Genomic DNA, 20982 nt, shown 5'->3' on the forward strand with positions numbered 1-20982 from the left:
ATACAACATTAAAAAGTAGAGTTTAGGAACAAGGAGAGAAACCACAGTTGTATGTGAAGACAGCAATTGGTCATGTAGCTGGTAGGTAGAGAGTTGTCCCTTTTGGTTTTGTTGGTTCTGACAGTTGATATCATCTGGCTAATTCTCAAAACGCTATGTGGGTGTCTCCAGCTTCCAAATTCTGATCAAGTTGCTCTCTGGTTTGGTGCCTGTGGTGCTTGCCCGCCCCAGTCCCAAGCAATAAGGGTGGGGGCAGCGTCCTGCACTGTTCTTTGTCATGCCACTCTTCCTTTTTCTTCCTGTAGTAGAGTTTTAGGCACCCTCATAGCACGTGACCTGTTCCACCTCGGCATGAAGCCTGGCTAGCATTTGATAGGACACTGTGGGCTGCAGAAGCATCTCAGTTGATGGGGGAGGCAATTAAAGAGCATTGCATCACTGGCAACCTGGAAACAGCACCATGGTCGTCGTCTTCTTCCCATGTCACTCTCTGTTGCCCTGGCAACCACCATATCTCCAGCAGCCACCAGAGGCACTGGCTGGCTTTGTTAAAAAATATAAATAAAAAGCTCCTCCTGTCTGGGATGATCTGCTGGGAGGGTCATTCTTACTCTGAACAAGGATAAGGGGTATATCTTAGTGTGCCTTTACACATATTTGAATGCACACAGTTGTGAATAGATGGGAAAACATCAATCCATTAAGTTTTGCTGGCAGCAAGTTCACATAACGCACAAGCGATGCCTTACCAACATTGATAGAAGTTTTTGTGTGAAGACGGGTCAACATAGGAGCAATTGCAGAAATGGCAGCAACTCTGCATTTTGATAAATGTAAAGGTGTTATTAATGTCAAAATTCTGGCCTTAATTGTAGGAAGTTGCATTCAAATAAAGCGTAGATTAGGGACAAAATGCAGTGGTGTGTGGGATCAGCCAATGACCAGTCATGCCCTTCTGCCAGTCTAATGTTTGAGTCTGGAGTTTTTGGGTCATCAGGGAGTGCAATAACCTCATGAATGAGTACATTGGCTGTGAGGAGCATCTTGACATGAGAATGCTAGCAGGTTAGAAGTGTTCTCTTCCGGTGTAAGAATAGCAAGGAGTAGCAAAGGGGAAAACAGATCTTAACTGAAGACGCCGTGAAATTCTGTTGCTTTTAGTTTTCCAATATGATGCAACTGGTTGTCCCGTCTTGACATGTAAAAATTCCACGTGATCCATCTCTTCCTGACACAATATACTTCATAAACTGATTTTTACCATTCTTAATTTTTTTCATTAAAAAACTAAGCCTTTTTTAAAAAAACAAAAACTTAAAAATCTGCACCCCTCAGCAAAATGTGACCATATTATTTCCATTTCCTGAAGGTAATGCTAAACTGGAAATAATTTGTGCTAAGTCATTGAGGAGCCATAAACTAGTTCCATGACTTCAGGCCAATTTCTGTGTTACCTTGATGACACTGTCACTGGCAAAAAAAAACATAAAACCCTCGTCCTCAAGGGAAGCAGTTTGCATGCTGGCTTCTTATGCACTGCCGGTGTAGTTTGAGCCGATGCATACAGTGCATTGCCTTGCACAAATAGCTTCTCCTGTGAAACAGTGTGCATACAACTCCCATTTTTCAGTGGCTACCGTAACACAAAAGTAAGATATTGAGTCTTAGGCCCCTTACTTAATGTCTTTACACAAAGGACCCAATTGGATATAACCCTTAATCATATTTTAGCACTACAGAAATTAGCAGAAGCAGGCCGCAGACTTCCTTTCCCCTTCCCCTTTTCAAGCATTGCTGCGAGGAAGAGATTCAAAGCATCTACTTCCAAGTTTATTTGATTTCAGTTATTTATAAAAAATACCTAGTTTCTTGCAAGCTTACTTTAAACTATGGTTTATTGAAAGGTGCCAGAATTCAGCTGTTGTTTTTGTTCCTGGCTCGATCCAACTAGCAGCAGTGTGAAATTTAGCCTGATGTTCAACACCATAGCCTTGCTATCAATAGCATGGTACCTGTTTGGTAGGTGCTTTGCTGGGGCTTATGGTACTTTGACCACTAATCATTTTGCATCTGGGCCCTACAGGAGGAGTTTGAGAAAGCCATGAGATGGTATGAATCAACATTGAAACTCCAACCCGAGTTTGCACCAGCGAAGAATCGGATCCGTGCCATTCAGTGTCATTTACTCATGAAAAAAGAAAGACGTTCTCCTTAAAAATCACAATCTTCTTCATTTTTCCCTTTTGTTTTTAAAAGACAACCGAATCATTCTTCACTATTATGCTTGTAATGAGGTGTGCTAATATAAATTGGGAAACCAGGATTTTAACTAAGAATTTGGGATTGTTTTTATTGTTCAGAAACGGAAGCATTCTTGGAAGCATTACAGAAAAAAACATTTTTACTAAACATCTGTATAATTAAATATTGAGCCCAGAAACTTTCCACATGCCTGTGACCCAAACATCCTTAGATTTTTTTTCCATAAAACAAATTGGTGCCAGCATAGAATGTAACCTGCTTCTTGTCTAGCATATCTATGAAAATGCAAAGCACATCATTGCACCAGACACACTACGTAGGAAGAAGATTTTTATCCATCAGAAACTCACGTTTTACCATTTCTTCCAGTCCATATTACAGCATTACCAGCTCAGAGATTGATTGTGAGATAAGAATGCAGGTGGCTGCAGACCCTTTTTTGTACTGTTTTGAGGGGGAGGAGGAGAAGCGGCAAGCACAACATCTAGTTGTAAAATCATTTTTATTTTGGTTACCTGAAGAAAAGGGAAATAAGACACAACATTATTTAAGAGATTTTATATCCATATATATGTGAAACCCACTGCAGCCCTTAGCCTGTCTTTACTAATTTTTTGTTTTACCCAGCTGAGTGCAAGGTGCAAATGTTAAAGGCATTTGTCCACATGCTCTGTGACTCTACCAGTTAGAGAAAGTGAGAGCATTTTAGCAAACAAGGCAAACGGTCTGTTTCCAAATCAGTTCCCACCTTGATCAGTGAAGGACTTGAAGCTCCATGTCTCATTGTTGAATCAACAAGGGCACATAACTTGGAACAAAAATAAAGAATTATGTTAATGAAGAGAATGCTGGCCTCTCTTTTTATATAGTCAAATGTCTTTTACAACAAATGTGGTGCAATTGCCTTAAGTTGTATTGAATGTACAATAGGGATCAGGTTCAGCTTTGTTACACTGGAGTACAAGTGGTCTTTGGATTGTGTTCTATATGTGACTCTCTGGGCATTTGACTCCACACACTTCCAGCTGCATTGAGTGGGAGAATAGGTTCACACTTGTCCATGTGCTGCAAATTAGAATGCAGCAGTGTCTGAACTTTTAAGACACAGGGAAAGCTTACACCCCTAGAGCAGACTCCCCTCCTCAGACTTTTTCTCCTCAGCAAACAACATATTGCAAAATCTTTCTAAAAGTTTGCATTCATTACATATGATCAACTAGGAACTAAGAGCAGCCAGCTCCTGCCTAATGTCAACTTGGAGATCAGGCATGCCAGACCCTAGTTACTGTTGAAGGCTTGAAAACGCAAATGACAGTGGCTCCCACTGAGCTAGACGTACATGTAGGTCACAACTGATGGTCCAAAACAGAGGCTCACAAGTTCCTTTAAATATGGTAGGCAGGTGCATCACCATACATACCTTGCACATCCAGCCTGCATCTTCAGCTTCAGCAAGATAAGCACACATGGAAATCTGCTCCAACACTCATTGCCATTGTTGGATTGCAAAGCAGTGAGGACTAGTATAATTACATTTTTGCCAGATTAGGTCAGAGGACATTCTGTAGTGAGGATGATCCTTCCCATTGGACTTGGTAAGTAGGGTCCTTGGAACTGTTCATCTATAGCTCAGTAGATCATGAGAGTCTTAATCACAGGGTCGTAGGTTGGAGCCTCACATTGTGTGAAATATTCCTGCATCGCAGGGGGCTGGACTAAAGGGGAAGGGGCTGGTCCCTTCCCATTCTATGACTCAAGCTATTCAAGTCCTTTTCCAGGTGGAATTGTCCTTCCCTCCAGACTTACCCTTTTCTTTCTTGTCTTGGGGCAGGGGGGATCTATCCGATTGATCCTTTCCTGCAGCTTATCACTGTTCTTTTTTCCTTATGTTATCTCTCCTTCTCTAGTTTGTTGTCCTCTGCTGCCTTCTAGAATTGTTTTTCTGATTCTTTGCCTTGGTTATTTGTCATATGTGATATTTAGTGCCTTTGTTCGTCCTGAGGTTGTTTTCTTCACCCCACTCCTTTTTAAAATTTTCTACATGGTTCCTGAGATTCCAGGGGTGGGATGAACATTTTCATCATGGGGTTGAGGAGCTTATTATGGCTCTGCTGGTTTGGTCTTGAGTGCCACTCTTCTGCCTGGAGACCCTGCCTATGAAGTATGGCGGGAGGCACCCTCTCTCGAGTGTCCTGCAACATAACCTGTAAACAGAAATGCACAGTTAGAACCAAGTTCCATTTTCATTAAGTTATGAACACTATTGCATTGCTAGATAAGTAACCAGTAAAACTCGGGGTTGTGTGCCTTCACCTTTTTTGTAAATCCATAACTTACATATTGCTAATTTGTATGCAGCAGAGAGAAATACTGAAATGATATTTTCCCAAAACAATTAAGAAGCTTTCAGTCTCTTTCACCTGAAGAGCAGGAAAGGTCAATCATGGCATTCTGGCAGATCAGGTCATTGCTCTTTCTCTGGAAAATGGTCTGGAGGTCTGCTTTCTTGCACCCGGTTTTCTGTTCCCATTGCACTTGCTTCCACCACTTGAGAAACCATTTTTCTGCCTTTGCCAACCACTACCTTGTACCTAGCGCTGCTTGGTGGATCTCAAGAGTTTTTATAAAAACAAATCCCACAAGCATAGAGTCTGCCCATGCCTACAACATCTGCCATTAAGGAATATGATGAGGTGATGAATCCATGAGATTTGATTCCATGCTTCTTGATGTTTTGGGGCATCAGAAATGAAACTGATGTATGTTCATGCATATTTCAGAAGATTACATGGATCTTCTATATGGGACTACTGTAGAATTTAATCAAAGATAGGCATCAGGTTACAATATTATTATGAGTTTGTGGGTGCTAAACCCTAAATTATTGGGTTTAGTAGGTATCAGAATCTAATTAAGGCTCAGTGTTAAAACTGCTACGCCTGTGTGTATTTAAGCCTGTGTATTAGATGCTCCTAAATCTTCTGGAATTAGCATGTGGCGCTGTGGGTTAAACCACAGAGCCTAGGACTTGCCAATCAGAAGGTCGGCGGTTCGAATTCCTGTGACTGGGTGAGCTCCCGTTGCTTGGTCCCTGCTCCTGCCAACCTAGCAGTTTGAAAGCACATCAAAGTGCAAGTAGATAAATAGGTACCGCTCCGGCGGGAAGGTAAACGGTGTTTCCGTGCGCTGCTCTGCTTCACCAGAAGCGGCTTAGTCATGCTGGCCACCTGACCCGAAAGCTGTACGCCGGCTCCCTCGGCCAGTAAAGCGAGATGACCGCTGCAACCCCAGAGTCGGCCACGACTGGACCTAATGGTCAGGGGTCTCTCTACCTTTACCTTTAAGCTTGTCTAAGCTTCCTGTGTTGAGGTAGTCACCTGAGGAATGGGCTATTAGGACAACAAAGCATCAAATAAACTCTTTGAGAGATGGCAGAGGGGTGGGGACTCTTTCACTTAGGAGATAAAGCCAAAAGCTTAAGAGAAGAGCGAGAGGAAGCAATGTGGGCCAAAAGCTTAGAAGGTAGGAGTAATGTGACAAGCAGAAAGCAGGAGGCAGAGAGATGCCTGAGGACAATTTGAATCCAGGACTGCATCTTGGGAAGAAGCAAGGCGCTCTTGGTGTGTGGTACTGGGAACCTCTCCATCGAAAACTCAGGTTATATATCTGTGTAAATAAACCATATACTGTATCATAAAGACACCACAATATCTACTGTGCCTCGTTTTTCCAAAAGTAAACACAGACCCTGGAATATCTCACTGCTGAGAAGATTGGGATAGTGCGTAACAATATATAGACATGTTGTATATCTGTTGATAAAATGGCATGCTTACCTTCCACAGATTGGAGTGAAAATAAGTAATAAAACTCAAGAATTTGAAAGTGTGCTCATTTTTCCAGGAAAATAAGGTCTGTTCACTTTTTCAGAACAAACCTAATAAGTGACTCATAAAAACAGATACCTCATCTTTTCTTTATGCCCCTTACACGGGAAGAAACTTGATCTTCCCATTGAAAGGGTTTCTTTTACACATGAGAGATACTATCCTACACAGTCTCCTTCTCTAAGCACCTGAGTTTAAACACTCTTGACCACACAATAGTTTCATCTTCCTGAATTTTTATAACTTAAAGGACCCTTGATGGAAATAAGTAGAAAGTGGCCATTTCACAAGGGCAGTATGGGTTGTCAATCTTTTATACTAGATTTCCACGACTAATGAACAGCCACCCTAACTGGGGGTGTCTTGAGGCACAAGGCTGCCTCTCTGAGGATCTAATGACTGGTTATGGATTTGCTGTTGCTGGTCACCACCTTTGCATATTTATAAATAAATATTACAGAAATGCCATTGGACAAACCCCGAAAGTTCTGCTACTATTCAGAGAAGCCAGGAGCACATAACAATATAGGACTCCAAGGATGCATGGTGCCTCCCTATCTTGGAAAATCCAAGGCTTGCAGATTTCTAGAAATGAGAAGAATTTTTCCCCAGTACACACCAACACCACATTAAACTATGAGGCTGCAGAGCAGCCAAAAGTGGTGAAGGGAAAATGTAGTCAACACTTCTGGAATCCTCCAGGGGGCAGCTGGATCCTATTTTAAGCACAGCTGTGATATAAGCAGAACAGACAAATACTCATCTCTATAAGCTGCCTCTACTCACCTGCAAGAGCTAAATCCATGAGGATAACAATATTAAATAAATAAAAAAATCAAAGCCAAGGAAAGGTCATTAGAAATGTGGATAAATTCTAATGTGTAGATTTTGTTTTTGGCTTTGTCCTTTGCTCTCTGTAGAAAGATTACAGTTAAAGACACCAGGAAGGCGGGGGGGGGGGGAGGTTGGTCTTTTTCAAAAAGAGGGTTAAGTTTGGGATTCCTCTGCCATATGTAGTTGAAGGTGGCCTGAAAAGGGATTTCCTGCCCTCCATCCTCATCCCACTGATAAAGAATGAAAGACATCTTACTGCCGTCAAAGGTGACAATTTTTTCCTAATACATTCATAGTTGAACTTGTTGCCCATTTGTTGGGAGTCGGTGTGAGAGAGGAGTGTTCAGCTTGCTTATAAACCTAAAAGTGCTCACCACTACCTCTTCCTTCCCTGGTTCCCCAGCAACATCCTCCCATCTCACCTCACTTAATTCATGTTTTGTTTTTATATTTAAAAAAAAAGGTTTTTTAATTCAACTCTTGGCAGCATACTTCGGTCTTGTGTTGTAGGCATCGGATGCATATAAAACAGTAAGGAAAGCTAAGTGGGGAATGTGGAAATTTTGAATAATCTGATAGAGCATTTATGTTCCTAGCTGCACAGAGAAAGAGATGCTTTTTTTTGGCACAAGAGGGCACCATTCTAAAAGGACTGCTTTGGCTCTATATCGGAACAGAAGACATAACTCCGATGAAGACAACAGCCCAGTGAATATTAAGGAGCTCCTTATTTCCCATGTACTTAGGATGAGAAAGATTCATGCAACCAAGTCCGAGACAGAAAAGGCTGAAGTTTAAAACACACACTCATAATCCTTCCAGAGGCTTAAGCAATCAGAACAATTTGGTTGCAGTGAAAAGCTCCCCGACGCCACTGAGTCATACAATTTAGCAATGGAAACATTAATTAAAGAGATCTGGTCAGGAAAGGTCTGTCCTCCAATGCAATATATTCCTCAGGCAATTGTCCTGTGGATTTCACCCCATCCATGTCCATATTTACCAGCCCGTCTTATGCCTTTGTCCCTGTTAATAGTTTTCAGCTACAGCCCAGGTAGTGAACGTGGTGCCCACCATAATCCCTGATCATTGGCCATGCCAGCTGGCACTGGTGGAGGCTGGGGTCCAACAACGTCAAGAGGGCATTGCATTAGCTACCCCAAACTAGTGATTCCTGTCCTTGAAACATGTTGCTTTGCTGTTCGTAGCTAGGCTAGACTCTATACATAACCATACCCAACTATCCCCCATTTCACACCTGGTACCAAGGTGACTAGGCATTAATGGAAGCAAAGCTACACAGCTAGCTACAAAGGCAGGTTTTTCTGCATTGAATGAGACAATTGAGACAGATAGACCTCTTCACACATTACATAGCAGCAAGTGTGTGTCTACACAAGGTGTGGAGATGTAGTCACTTCCAGCCTCCTGTTGTGTAGTTCACCCTTCACCCACACAGCTGGGGAAAAAAGACACCTGTCATGCACACACGTTACATGATTAGGTGTATACATAAAACTTTTTAGATGTGCAGTATGCCTTAAAAGCCTCCTGTGAGGAGTGACCCAAAATCTCCATAACCCAGGTATCTCTGCACTGTGTGTCGTATCGACATCTAAATGCTGCTTTGGACGTTTGGAAGAAGTGTAAGTGAACGTGAAGGATCATCTGGAGCAACTCCAAGATTGAAATGCCATTTAACAGTCACCCTTTGCAGTTAACTGGTATAGAAACTATAGAACCTTGTTGTTAAGGATAATGAAGTTTCCTCTATTCTGTGATACGATGTTAGGTCCATTTTCAGTCGCTCTGAAGATTACAAATGCCATGATTCTGTCAGTTTAGGTTTTTTTTCTGATGTGGACTACATTTTTTAACATTTTTTTAAAAAAAATTTACGTTTTTAAAAATGTTCGTTTTTCTCTTTTTAGTTAAAATAAAATGTAAATGGGAGGGAAAGGTGTGGTCTTTTCTGCAGGCTGTGATGATAACACTGTAATGCGTAAAGCGTAAGCAGTGGAGAACCAAGGCTGGTGGTGCCTTGCCTTCCCTATGTATACTAAGTACCTGCTCACTGGAAAAAGAAGACAGCAGTAAATCTAACCTCTGTTGCCATGCTTTAAAGTGTGGTTCTTATAAAAAGGAAGGGAGGGGAACCCACACCACTAAATGCAAAGAAATCATGAAAAATAACAAGGAACAAAAGCTCTCAATCCAAGCTGAGCGCTGCACAGACAGGAACCTGCTCTGACGTACATGAAAACCCCACAGGGATTAACTCTTTCTTACCCAGGAAAGCCAGCCTTGACGTATCTGCTTTGCCGTGTGTTTCGTGTTCCTTCTGTTATAACCACAAATACATTTGATCTTGCTACCTAGATTCTTTACATTTAGATTTTTGTATGCAACATTAATGGATGTGTTGGGGGGGAATCACTCTCCATCCATTAATTCTTTTTGCACATGTGTTTATTGATGCATTGTTTTGAAAGTAAGGGAGAGGAATTTAGAGTCTAAAATTGGTGTGCTAAATAAGCAAGAGCTCCAACACACACCCAACAAAATGGAGAACAAAGTCTTTTCAACTAGTTCCCCAATATCTTTTCTCTCATCGCAGGAACACATGTTGCAATCCTGTCGGTGGCATCCTTCATCAGAGAATTTTAAAGCATATAATAGAGATGCGATTAATGAAGACTTGTATCATCTCAGATCTACATCTGCCAAATAATAGGATGAAAAGCTATTTGCAGACTGGTGCATCTAATTGACCATAATGGTTGCAACATATCACAGGAGATAGAATCCCCATCATCTAGTTGCCACTCCCTCTTACAAAACTGCAGCACTGAGGTTGCAACTATGCTAACAGCTTATTGGAATCTTCTCTGTGGCAACAAGGGAGGAGGAGAAAAAGAAAAAGAGAACTTGCATACACCTTAAGAACATAAAAAAGGCCTTCTGAATCAAGCCAAAGGTAGATCGAGTCCAGAAACATTTTTCCCACCATGGGCAACCAGATGGCACTGGGAAACCCACAATGAAGGCCTGGGGGCAACAGTACTTTCCTGCTTGTGTCCCCAGTGACTGATATTCAGAGGCATGAAATTACCATGAACCCATGTGGGAAGTTTTATGACATGGAAAATACATATTCCTGGCAGCATATAATAACCATCTATGTCAACATAGCAGCCTCTGTTGAAGTGATTATCCAGTGACACAATCATGATCCTCCACAGGTCTTTGATTAAATGGAGATTACACAGGAGAAATTTTAAGTGCATACTGTCCCAAATGACTCTGCCCTACCCACACACAAAACACAGAAACAAAATTAGTCAATGTACTTACTACCTACTCACTTCACAGTGTATGGATGTTGCAAAATGAAATTCAGACAGAGTGTATGTTGGACTCATCTCTGGCCAATTGTATGATAGGTGAAGATGAAGAACTGCCATGGCATCTGCAAAAGGAGATATGAGTTATATTTTTTCATACCTAAGATGTCGAGGGCTGATTATACAAATTCCAGATCTTGCACCAATACAGATTCTAGGATCACATGGAACGTGTGAACATTTGTATAGATTCACTTGATCTACACCATTCATTAGAAGCTTGTTATCTATTCCACAGTGATCTGCCCTTTCTTAAGATCTCTTATCTCACCCATCTACTTTTACCTCAGGTTCATGTATATCACTCTTTTCTCTCATTCTTTTCTTCAACCACTAAATTCATTTCTATTCATTTTAGTGTGAACAGAGACAATGATTTCCCCTTTCACTACATCACTGCTGCTGTGAAGGGTCATTTTGCACACATTTAAATTCAAATTAAATTGACACAGAATCATAGAATTCTAAAATTGGAAGGGGCCCCAGGGCTCATCTAGTCACAGATTGTACTTTTTGTATTCTGTTGTCTTTCCACTTGATCTTGACTCTGAAGTTGAATCAGCTCAAGTTGAAGTACCCAATGCCAGATTTGGTGATTGTGGGATCAGTTTCAGTTCACACCGTCTGCCGTTGGGGACAAGGTGCCAATGGCAACACATCCCACCATGTGCCCTCTTAATCCCTGTCCCTCCTGGCTTATTAAATCCAAAAGAGGAGGTCTGACTGGTTGAGCCCAGAGCATGGTTAATGCTTCATTGTGCAAGGGGCTAGTTGCTGCTGCCTTGAAAGATGCAGTTGTGTGGCAACTTCTAAAGAAATCAGGTCTGGACTGGAACAACTATTGACCAGTTGCAAATACTCTCTTCATGGGGAAGGTAGTGGAGAGGGTTGTGGTGGGGCAGCTGCAAATAATCTTAGATAGCACAGATTTAGATCCATTCCAATCTGATACAGGTCTGACTATGGTACTGAGTCATCTTTGGTTACCTTGTTGGGTGACCTCTGCAGAGAGTGGGACAAAAGGAATATGACTGATTGGACTGCCTGAATTTCAGCCCTACAAGGAAGGCTCCCACTCCATCTGTTGCTATGAGAGTAATCCAGCACAGCCACGATAGCAGATATAGGAGCACTGCTTCGAGAATAGCCCCATGTGCTAGCACTAGACTATATCAGAATCATGCATTGGTTCTGCACATACTCAGAGTGATTTCCCTAAAGACCAGGTGTCTTCATAAGTAACCAGAGAAGCAACAGGGAGGGTTTCCTACTTTGCTAAAGAAAAAAAAGATGCAAAGAAAGAAGATCTACAGCATTTTTAAACCTTCAGCTCTGAACTTAAATTTGAAGAAAACTGTAAGATAACTCTGGGACACGGGTGGCGCTGTGGGTTAAACCACAGAGCCTAGGGCTTGCTGATCAGAAGGTCAGCGGTTCGAATCCCCGCAACGGGGTGAGCTCCCGTTGTTCGGTCCTAGCTCCTGCCAACCTAGCAGTTTGAAAGCACGTCAAAGTGCAAATAGATAAATAGGTACCGCTCCAGCGGGAAGGTAAACGGTGTTTCCGTGCACTGCTCTGGTTCGCCAGAAGTGGCTTAGTCATGCTGGCCACATGACTCGGAAGCTGTACGCCAGCTCCCTCGGCCAATAAAGCGAGATGAGTGCTGCAACCCCAGAGTCGTCCGCGACTGGACCTAATGGTCAGGGGTCCCTTTACCTTTATAAGATAACTAGCACCCCTCTGTGCTCTCTTTCTCTCTCTCTGTGAGCTTGTCCTGCTTAGCTTCCGAGAGAAAGAAAGGCTGGGGAAAGAGCCATCACTGCTCCCACCTACCCCAAGCTGAGCCCTTTCTATGTGAGATAGTTGTTTTTCCTTCCTTGGATACAGGGGTCAGATCTACTGCTAGTGATCGGCCAGGCAGAGGAGCTGGATGGAACCATCTAGAAAAGGCATCCCCAACCTTGAGCCCTCCAGATGTTTTGGACTACAATTCCCATCATCCCTGAACACTGGTCCTGTTAGCTAGGGATCATGGGAGTTGTAGGCCAAAACATCTGGAGGGCCGCAGGCCTGATCTAGAAAGTCTTTCCACCACTGAAAATTTATTAATGTTATTGTGTGACAGGAGGAAGACTGAACCATGGCTTTGGAAGTTTTGGTGAATTCTGAATCTTGGCAGGGCTTTGCCCTACTTTGCTTATAAGAGGGGCTTACCCTGAGGTCTTGCATTCTGGGAAGGTTGAGAAAGGCTGGCATTGCTTCTCACCGGAACTTTTCTACTGGAAGTTCAGTATCGAAGATTGCTTTTTCAAACCGTGCACAATTGAGGTGGGGTGGGGGACAAGACAGAAGTTTGATAAAGCTACTGTTTTTTTATGGAGCTGATGGGACTAGCACAGCCAGGGAGTCAAACAGCACTGTGCCTGACCCAGCAAAGAAGTATATTCAGCCACGGGAACATCTACTGGGTTGGCCAGTAATGATGATGGATAGATAAGAGCCAGCAGAAAAGCAGCAGCTGGGGATCTTGCAAAAGTGAAAGGGTACTAAGAACCAGAGACGGAGGCATGAAACATTCTCCGAGTTCTGGTTAGTGCTGTCAGGCATCAGTAAAGAAAGACTTCCAAGGATGCTAGTGGCAGCAACAAAGGATTGCCAAAAAATTGAGGATTGGTGCCAATTTCAGCATCAGCATTTGAAGCAATTGCTTCATTTACTCAGGGGAAGGCCCTGCACCTATTCACAGTTACTACTGCCTGGGCCAATCACAGTAGGGGCAGGAGGCCATTTGGCCTAAGCCTGAAACTCAAAGAGGGCCTCAAATTTGGACACATGTTAGTTTTTTAACCATGTTTGCCAATTTATTGCCAATTCTCCCAGTTCAGAGTGATCCTTTTGGAGTTCCTCCTCATCCCTTTTTTGTCTGAAACACTTTAAATATATTATTTGGTGTCATCAGCAGACCTGGAGGCCACTTGTTCTCACTGCTCATTCCTCACAATGGACCATTTTAAAAGCACCTTTCCTAATCCCAGTCCTTGGAGAACTCTGGTTTTTACATTCCTCCACTGGGAGAACAGTCCATTTATTCCTACTCTCTGCTTCCTGCTTTTTAAGCAATTACCAATCCATATGATGACTTTGCTTATCCCTTGACTGCTAAGATTACTTGGGAGTTTCGGGTAAGTGATTCGTATCTAAAGCTTTTTGGTACAATGAGGGTAAACAAGTTTTTTAGATCATCCCCGCCCCCTGGCAGACAGTAGACAATATTTGCCAGGACTTTCAAAAATGTTTTTGAGGGTTGATGGTCCACTTAGATACAAAAAGAATCTGACAATCTGATCACTGGTTCAAGACTTGGGTACTGCTACCGTGTATTATTAGCTCAACATACACTGACACAAGAGCTTCAGAAAAGTCCACGTTGAAGTGTGGAGGCTTAAATGTTCAACAAGAGGGCACAAAGTGAAAGGTTTAAAATATCCGCACAATGCACCAAATTATTTGTTCTGCAAAACACTTTGGAGAACAAGTTGGATGGCCATCTGTCATGGATGCTTTAGCTCAGATTCCTGTATTGCAGGGGGCTGGACTAGATGACCCTTGGGTCCCTTCTAGCTCCAAGATTCTATGATTCTTGAGGTTGATGATCCTAACCACTAAGCCAGAAGACCATGCAGCACCTCAGCCAAGAAGCTTAAAACCCCTGGTTTCCTGAGTTATAATCTTTGGGCTGCTGCCATGACCACGATATCAGAGATTCCCCTTAGCTGATTTCCTTCAGCCCCTATTCATCTTGCTCTCTCCATTTGTTAATTGTGAATACGAAAACATGATACCTGGTAACCTAATGCTAAAACCTCACAACTCTCCAGCCAGCAACATAATTAAATTGCAAGAGAAGTCGTTTACCACTCGCCATCTAATTCTTGGAAATGGGTTTAAATGCATGGCATATGTCCAGTAACATGAGTCACTATTTATTTATTTTTAATCTATCTAGTTGAAAATAGCAAATGATAGTTAGCATGGTGCCAATGTAACACCAGATCAGCGTGCCAATTTGTGGGCACAACAGAGGTTCACTCCCATGAACATCTGTAGAAATGTCTAACCATGGTTTATATAGGACTTACACATCACCTCAGTTATCTGGAAGCACACCCTCCATTGCTGCATTCTCACTACCATTCTATTCACCTCATTCAGCAGTGCTTCAACTGTAAAAAGCATATCTAGACAGAGTTTGCGTGCATCACTTTCATGGTGAGGGCTCCTAGCAGTGCACCTACAGCTTCCTACAGCAGATTAACTGTGGTTCCTGTTGTGCTGTAGAACTGCACCAGCTTATCCCGACTTTGTATTATTGTATTTAAAAGAAGATGATTCTTTTCTGATGCAGAGGACCCTCAATGTATTCCAAATGCTTAGTTCCTTTTACAAAGGGCAACTGCAGAAAGCTCTTGGGTTTCATATAGCTATTATGGCTAACTGCCATTAATAAACCCTCCATGAATGTATCTAATTGACACTGAAAGTCATCTAAGCTGTCGCCATCACATTTTGTGGCACTGAATATCAATTTAAAGAATTTATATCCCACCCATTTCTCAAAAAACGCTACACTATTTTGTCTGTTCTAAATCTGCAGCCAATCTAGTATTAGGAAGAAGAACATTCCTGACAGTAAGAGCTGTTCGACAGTGGAATTTGCTGCCAAGGAGTGTGGTGGAGTCTCCTTCTTTGGAGGTCTTTAAGCAGAGGCTTGACAACCATATGTCAGGAGTGCTCTGGTGGTGTTTCCTGCTTGGCAGGGGGTTGGACTCGATGGCCCTTGTAGTCTCTTCCAACTCTATGATTCTATGATTCTATGAACATTTCTCTATCCACTTTCTTTACAACAGGGATGGGGAGCCTGCACTCCTCCAGCAGTTGGACCAAAGCTCCCAACATTTGTGACCATTGGCCATGCTGACTGGCGTTGATGGGAATTGAAATCTAACAATTTAAGGAGTGCTCCATCACTTGTCTACACCATGAATCATCTTCTAACATGTGGTCATCATTACACCCTCCCTTAGTTGTATCTTATCTGTTGTTGTTGTTTAGTTGTTTAGTCGTGTCCGACTCTTCGTGACCCCATGGACCAGAGCACGCCAGGCACTTCTGTCTTCCCCTGCCCCCGGCAGTTTGGTCAGACTCATGTTTGTAGCTTCGAGAACACTATCCAACCATCTCGTCCTCTGTCGTCCCCTTCTCCTTGTGCCCTCAATCTTTCCCAACATCAGGGTCTTTTCCAGGGAGTCTTCTCTTCTCATGAGGTGGCCAAAGTATTGGAGCCTCAGCTTCACGATCTGTCCTTCCAGTGATCACTCAGGGCTGATTTCCTTAAGAACGGATAGGTTTGATCTTCTTGCAGTCCATGGGACTCTCAAGAGTCTCCTCCAGCACCATAATTCAAAAGCATCAATTCTTCTGCGATCAGCCTTCTTTATGGTCCAGCTTTCACTTCCATACATCACTACTGGGAAAACCATAGCTTTAACTATACAGACCTTTGTTGGCAAGGTGATGTCTCTACATGTTAAGATACTGTCTAGGTTTGTCATTGCTTTTCTCCCAAGAAGCAGGCGTCTTTTAATTTCGTGGCTGCTGTCACCATCTGCAGTGATCATGGAGCCCAAGAAAGTAAAATCTCTCACTGCCTCCATTTCTTCCCCTTCTATTTGCTTATCTGTACTAAGCTCCAAATGCTTTAGTCTTGCAATCCTCTGGTCCAAAGAAAGAAGCACAGGAAGCTTCTGTGAATGCAGCAGGATATCAACCTTCCAACACTGGCTCCATTGACCAACAAGCCACTCTGATGAGCTGTGCCTAGAGAAAACTAAGGAAGTCATGACACACATAGAAAAGTCACACGTATGCAGCTGCTTGGTAGGCCTGGTAGAAATTCCCACGTCCAGAATTTCTGGGTGTGATCGAGGACTTGTATTGACATACCTCCAGCTGAGCTGGGATGAGGGACTAAGTTTAGCAAAAGACCTGCCTATTCCAAATTCCTCTTATTTCAACTGATCTTCAATTTTTATTGCTCTGCAAATTGGAATACTGGACTGCCCAATATAAGAGCATGATGCCAAATTTTATGCTGATTAATTAGAATGGTTACAAGTGACAGCTAAAAGGGCAAATGACCAATAAGGGGAATCGCCTCAAGGAAGAAGTACAATGAAGACCAGACATCAATGCGGAGTCAAAGGAATACTGGTTTGATACCTGGCTGGCAGAACATGATGATATGGAGTCTGCTATTCCCGTGTTTTATTATGTCAGGCTTCTCAAGTTCAGTGATTCTTAGCACAATGTTTTTTTAAAAAAATCAACTATCACTTTCCTTCCAATGCCTGCAAATGTACTTATTTTTCTTCTTTCCAGTCTTCACATCACTGGCAGACTTCTGGTGGTTTTGCACATAATGCACCAAATGTGCATTTCAGTTGTTTACTTTTAATGTATGGGCCTGCTCACCACACACAACTGCCTGTGTAAAACACTTGCTTCCAAAAATGAGTACATGCCACTTAAAAACTCCACAAATCCCACCAAAATAAATTGGAAGGTGTTCCCTTCCAAATGCAAATAGCTTGTGTTTTCTTTAAAAAAAAATATAACCCCATGATTGCGATGTTGAAGGTAGTCACTATCTGAGTTTCAAAATATTTGTTCTCTCTCCTGCCTTGTCCTTTATCTCTCAGGTCTCCATACGTCACTAAAGCAACATTCACTACTCACAGCCAGGGCTGCCTTGGTGAATGTGTTCCACTGTTATTAATGGAAGCAAACTCTGTTCCCCTGTATTAAAAATACACCTTCCTCTAAATATAGGCAATCTCTGTGTGTCTAACTACTACAATGGGAGAACTGAAAGGGACCAAAATATTGACATCCACTGGGTGTTGATAATTTGTTTTGGTTCATGCTCTCTTCCTGGGTATTATCTACACCTTCATGGAAAATCTGTTATTATTTAGCAGGAGGAATGTGCAAGGCGTTGTTTAGATGTGGGGTTGTTAGATGGAGTTTCCTCTGTTTGTTTTTCCATGCTCTGTCCAAGCCATGTCAATGAGAAAAGCGTTTACTGAGCTATTTATAACCTCCCTTCTCTCCCTCTCCCTCCTTCCTTCCCTTTCCCCCTGCGTGGCTGTACCTTTTTCATCCACATTGCAGAAAGATGGCATCGCTAGCCTGTGAGGGGAGGGCTTCTGGGGACATGGTTTGCCTAGTGTGCAGTATGGGGAGAAGTGGGGGGGGATGAGGACAGACTGTACCTGACAGAAGAAATTGGGGAGAAGCAGGCACTTGGTAGTCAGGGAAATAATGAAGAATCAGGGAGAGAGAAATCTGGGGAAAGAGAGAATAGCAGAGGGAAGCATGATGACCTGGCATTAAAAGGATGTGGAAGCTCCATGTTCATTCAAACATTGTCATGAATGACTCCGTATCTCATTCACTGCCAGCTCTCCACTCTTCTCTCCGCTCCTAGTTTGCAATTTCTATCAATTTCTTAGCATGTTTTGTGCGATTGTATGAATGGGTGTGGTAGCAGGAAGAGGGATACTTGATTCACTGATGTGCTTGCGCTGCTGTCAGGGTTGTTGTTTTTAAACCAGGGCAACACAAAGCAGTTGGGGCAACGAGTCTCTGAAGATTTAGAGAGGAGACCTTAGTGCAGTTTGCAAGGCGCATAGTGTTAAGTAAAGGTAAAGGTACCCCTGACCATTAGGTCCAGTCACTGCCAACTCTGGGGTTGCGCGCTCATCTCGCTCTATAGGCCAAGGGAGCCGGTGTTTGTCCGCAGACAGCTTCCGGGTCATGTGGCCAGCATGACTAAGCCACTTCTGGCGAACCAGAGCAGCGCACGGAAACACTGTTTACCTTCCCGCCGAAGCGGTACCTATTTATCTACTTGCACTTGATGTGCTTTCGAACTGCTAGGTGGGCAGGAGCAGGGACCGAACGACAGGAGCTCACCCCGTCACGGGGATTCAAGCCGCCAACCTTCTGATTGGCAAGCCCTAGGCTCTGTGGTTTAGACCACAGCACCACCCGTGTCCCTACAGTGTTAAGTAAGCACATGTTAAATTAGATCTGTCCGCCTCACCTGCTCTATGCAGGGTATGTATATATTGTTGCATGCAACCCAAATTTCCGAGCGGTGTGAAATTCCAGCGGTTCTAGGTGCTTACTCAGGGTTCAGTTTCCTCAGACTGACATACGGTTTATTTACACATATGTACCACCTGAGCCTAAGATGGAGGGGCTCATAATGTTACCATCCCAAGAATGTCTTGTTGCCCCCACAGCCACAGCCTCGGCAGAAATCAGGCATGGCTGTCTCTCAACTGCCCAGCCTACAGCCTGCTTCTAGCTTACATACACCACTACTCTCTGGTCTTTGTCCTGGATGGGGGCCCCATCCATTTGACGTCTGGCACAGAGCGACATCTTTTGTTATCTTAGGACCTATACATAGGAGGCATTATGGCCCTTGCCTGGCTAATTCAACAACTGCATCTTTGCTGAATTGAATCCAGGAATTAGAAGGGACTCAAATATCCTGCCCAACCCACCCCAACCCCACAGCAATATGCTTTGTCTTGTGCACATATGTCAAAATAAAGAGGCTAGTGTATGAATACCGGTATGTCTTTCTGATTTTATACACACAGGTCTTATTTTAAAGCACAGGGGAAGGACCTATAATAAATATTCATGCATGCATGCTGCTAATCTGACTGGGTTGCCCCAACCACTCTGGGCAGCTTCCAATGATTTATAAAACCACATCAAACATTAAAAACTTCTTTATATAGGGAGGGTAGTACCTATGACCCTCTAGATGTTGTTGGGCTCCAAATCTCATCAGCACCAGCCAGGATGACCAATGGATGATGAGAGCTGTAGTCCAACAACATCTGGAGAACCACAGGTTCACCACCCATGGCTTATAGGGACAGATGAAGCTAACTTGCACAGAGCCAGACTACAGATCAATGTCTGTTACTGTCTACTTCTGAATGGGTTCTTTTTATAAACAAGCTATATCTGAGGATTGAATCACAAAATCACAAGGGACCCCAAGGGTCATCTAGTCCAACCCCCTGCAATGCAAGAATCTTTTGCCCAACATGGGGCTCAAACCCACAACCCTGAGATTAAGAATCTCATGCTCTACCAACTGAGCTACCGAGACAACTTCGCATGTTCTACATGTGCTCTGTCATTATGGTTTTGAGCCAGGACCTACCTCAGCAACCTGTTTTCAGCACCAGAGTTTAGCTCTTGGACATGTGAAGCAGTCACATTGTGCCTCTGACCATATGCAGAGTGCCCTTCTTTCACCACAGAGCAACCTAACCACAAATAGCCACAAATGATAGAAATCAGTCAGATAACAAGACTCCTAAACAGGATTGACCCTGGCCCTACACCTTCCTCATTTTAGAAATTAAAATGTGGAGGATGTAGACATCACAGAGTGATATATGCACCGTACTTATATACAGGCATGTGTTTATCTATAAACATACAAACACCTACATCCATATATTATATATTACCAATTCTCTTTCCTGGTCATGCTTCATAATCAGCAACAACGCCGGGCACTTTCTCTATGGCTACTCCCTCCATTTGCAGATAGACCCTGTGGTGAGAGCAGTAGAACCATCTCGTCGGTTGCTATGCCATCCTCCTAGGACATCAGGTTTGGGCAAGTGCTGTCAGGTATTGCCTGCTTGTTCTGTTTGGAGGCTGTGGTAAGTTGTGTGTGTAAACAAAAATATGGGGGCTCACACCCTGTATCCTAATATAATGTAGACATCGCCCTTCTGGGTTATATTGACAGAAATCATAATGAGCCCATTCTGAGTCAAACACAACTGAGAATTATAGAATTATAAGGGGGAAAGCAGCTTGTTCTCCCAGCCCAACATGCCCCCTTGATCCCTGCGCCCATCTTCCTCATGGAACAGAAAGGTATTTACTATTATGGCTGCAAGGCTGTTCCACCCCAAATTTCCACCCACCTCTATGAATGCTTTCCCCACCCACTGTGCACAGGCCACACTCCAGAATATCCCAAGGCTGAGTGACCTTGTCTCTAGGTCCAAATGGTGGGCCACCAGTATTGCAATCTGGGCACAGACTTGGCCCTCCCTAGCTCCAGGGGTGTCTTGTCTATGGGGCACATCTCTTAGCAATGAAGTGCACAAACCAGCCCTGCAGTTTGTTCCTGGCCAGCAGTGATCCTTCTTTCAAATCATCCTGCATTTAGGTCTGAGGAGGTATAAGCCAACTCCGTCACAACAAACGCTTTTAAAATTTCGTTGTGGGGTTTGGCGAGGGTTAATATTTGCTTTTCCTGCAGAAGCTTTGTTTTTGCCATTTAAGCTTTGCCATATCCCAGAGGGGGGCCTTTAGCCATTGCTTCCCCCCTCCCCGGAAACTTCAAATGGCACGTCTGTGTGTCCCGCGATGTGCTTAAAATTCGACATCGTGAGGGAAGCGCATGGATGTGCATCAACCTCTCG

General features: G+C 43.3%; 1 protein-coding gene and 1 long non-coding RNA gene across 11 annotated transcripts in view; one reads left to right on the forward strand and one right to left on the reverse strand.

The window, feature by feature from the left end:
- The window catches only part of TTC17 (tetratricopeptide repeat domain 17), a 54429-nt gene extending 51321 nt beyond the window's left edge, over positions 1-3108 (forward strand). For 5 of the 7 annotated variants that reach the window (XR_014544968.1, XM_083601348.1, XM_083601347.1 and 2 more), the window contains exon 25: positions 2084-3108. Coding sequence is in view for 4 of the 7 variants with exons in the window: in XM_083601348.1 (XP_083457474.1) it covers positions 2084-2215 (132 nt within the window). In the remaining 3 variants the exon portion in view is untranslated. Of the gene's footprint in view, positions 1-16; positions 839-2083 lie in introns of those variants that run through there. The other 2 variants (XR_014544969.1, XR_014544970.1) reach the window with 1 other exon arrangement.
- Positions 2976-20982, reverse strand: part of LOC310757751 — a 28745-nt gene continuing 10738 nt past the window's right edge. The window contains exons 1-6 of one of the 4 annotated variants that reach the window (XR_014545453.1): positions 20011-20209; positions 10338-10452; positions 5595-5928; positions 4683-5262; positions 3683-4466; positions 2976-3070 (exon numbers count right to left, since the gene is read on the reverse strand). This is a non-coding gene — a long non-coding RNA (uncharacterized lncRNA). Of the gene's footprint in view, positions 3071-3682; positions 5263-5594; positions 5929-10337; positions 10453-20010; positions 20216-20982 lie in introns of those variants that run through there. The other 3 variants (XR_014545452.1, XR_014545451.1, XR_014545454.1) reach the window with 3 other exon arrangements.

This window comes from Podarcis filfolensis, assembly GCF_964270895.1.
Source record: "Podarcis filfolensis genome assembly, chromosome: 1".
Lineage (NCBI taxonomy): Eukaryota > Metazoa > Chordata > Lepidosauria > Squamata > Lacertidae > Podarcis > Podarcis filfolensis.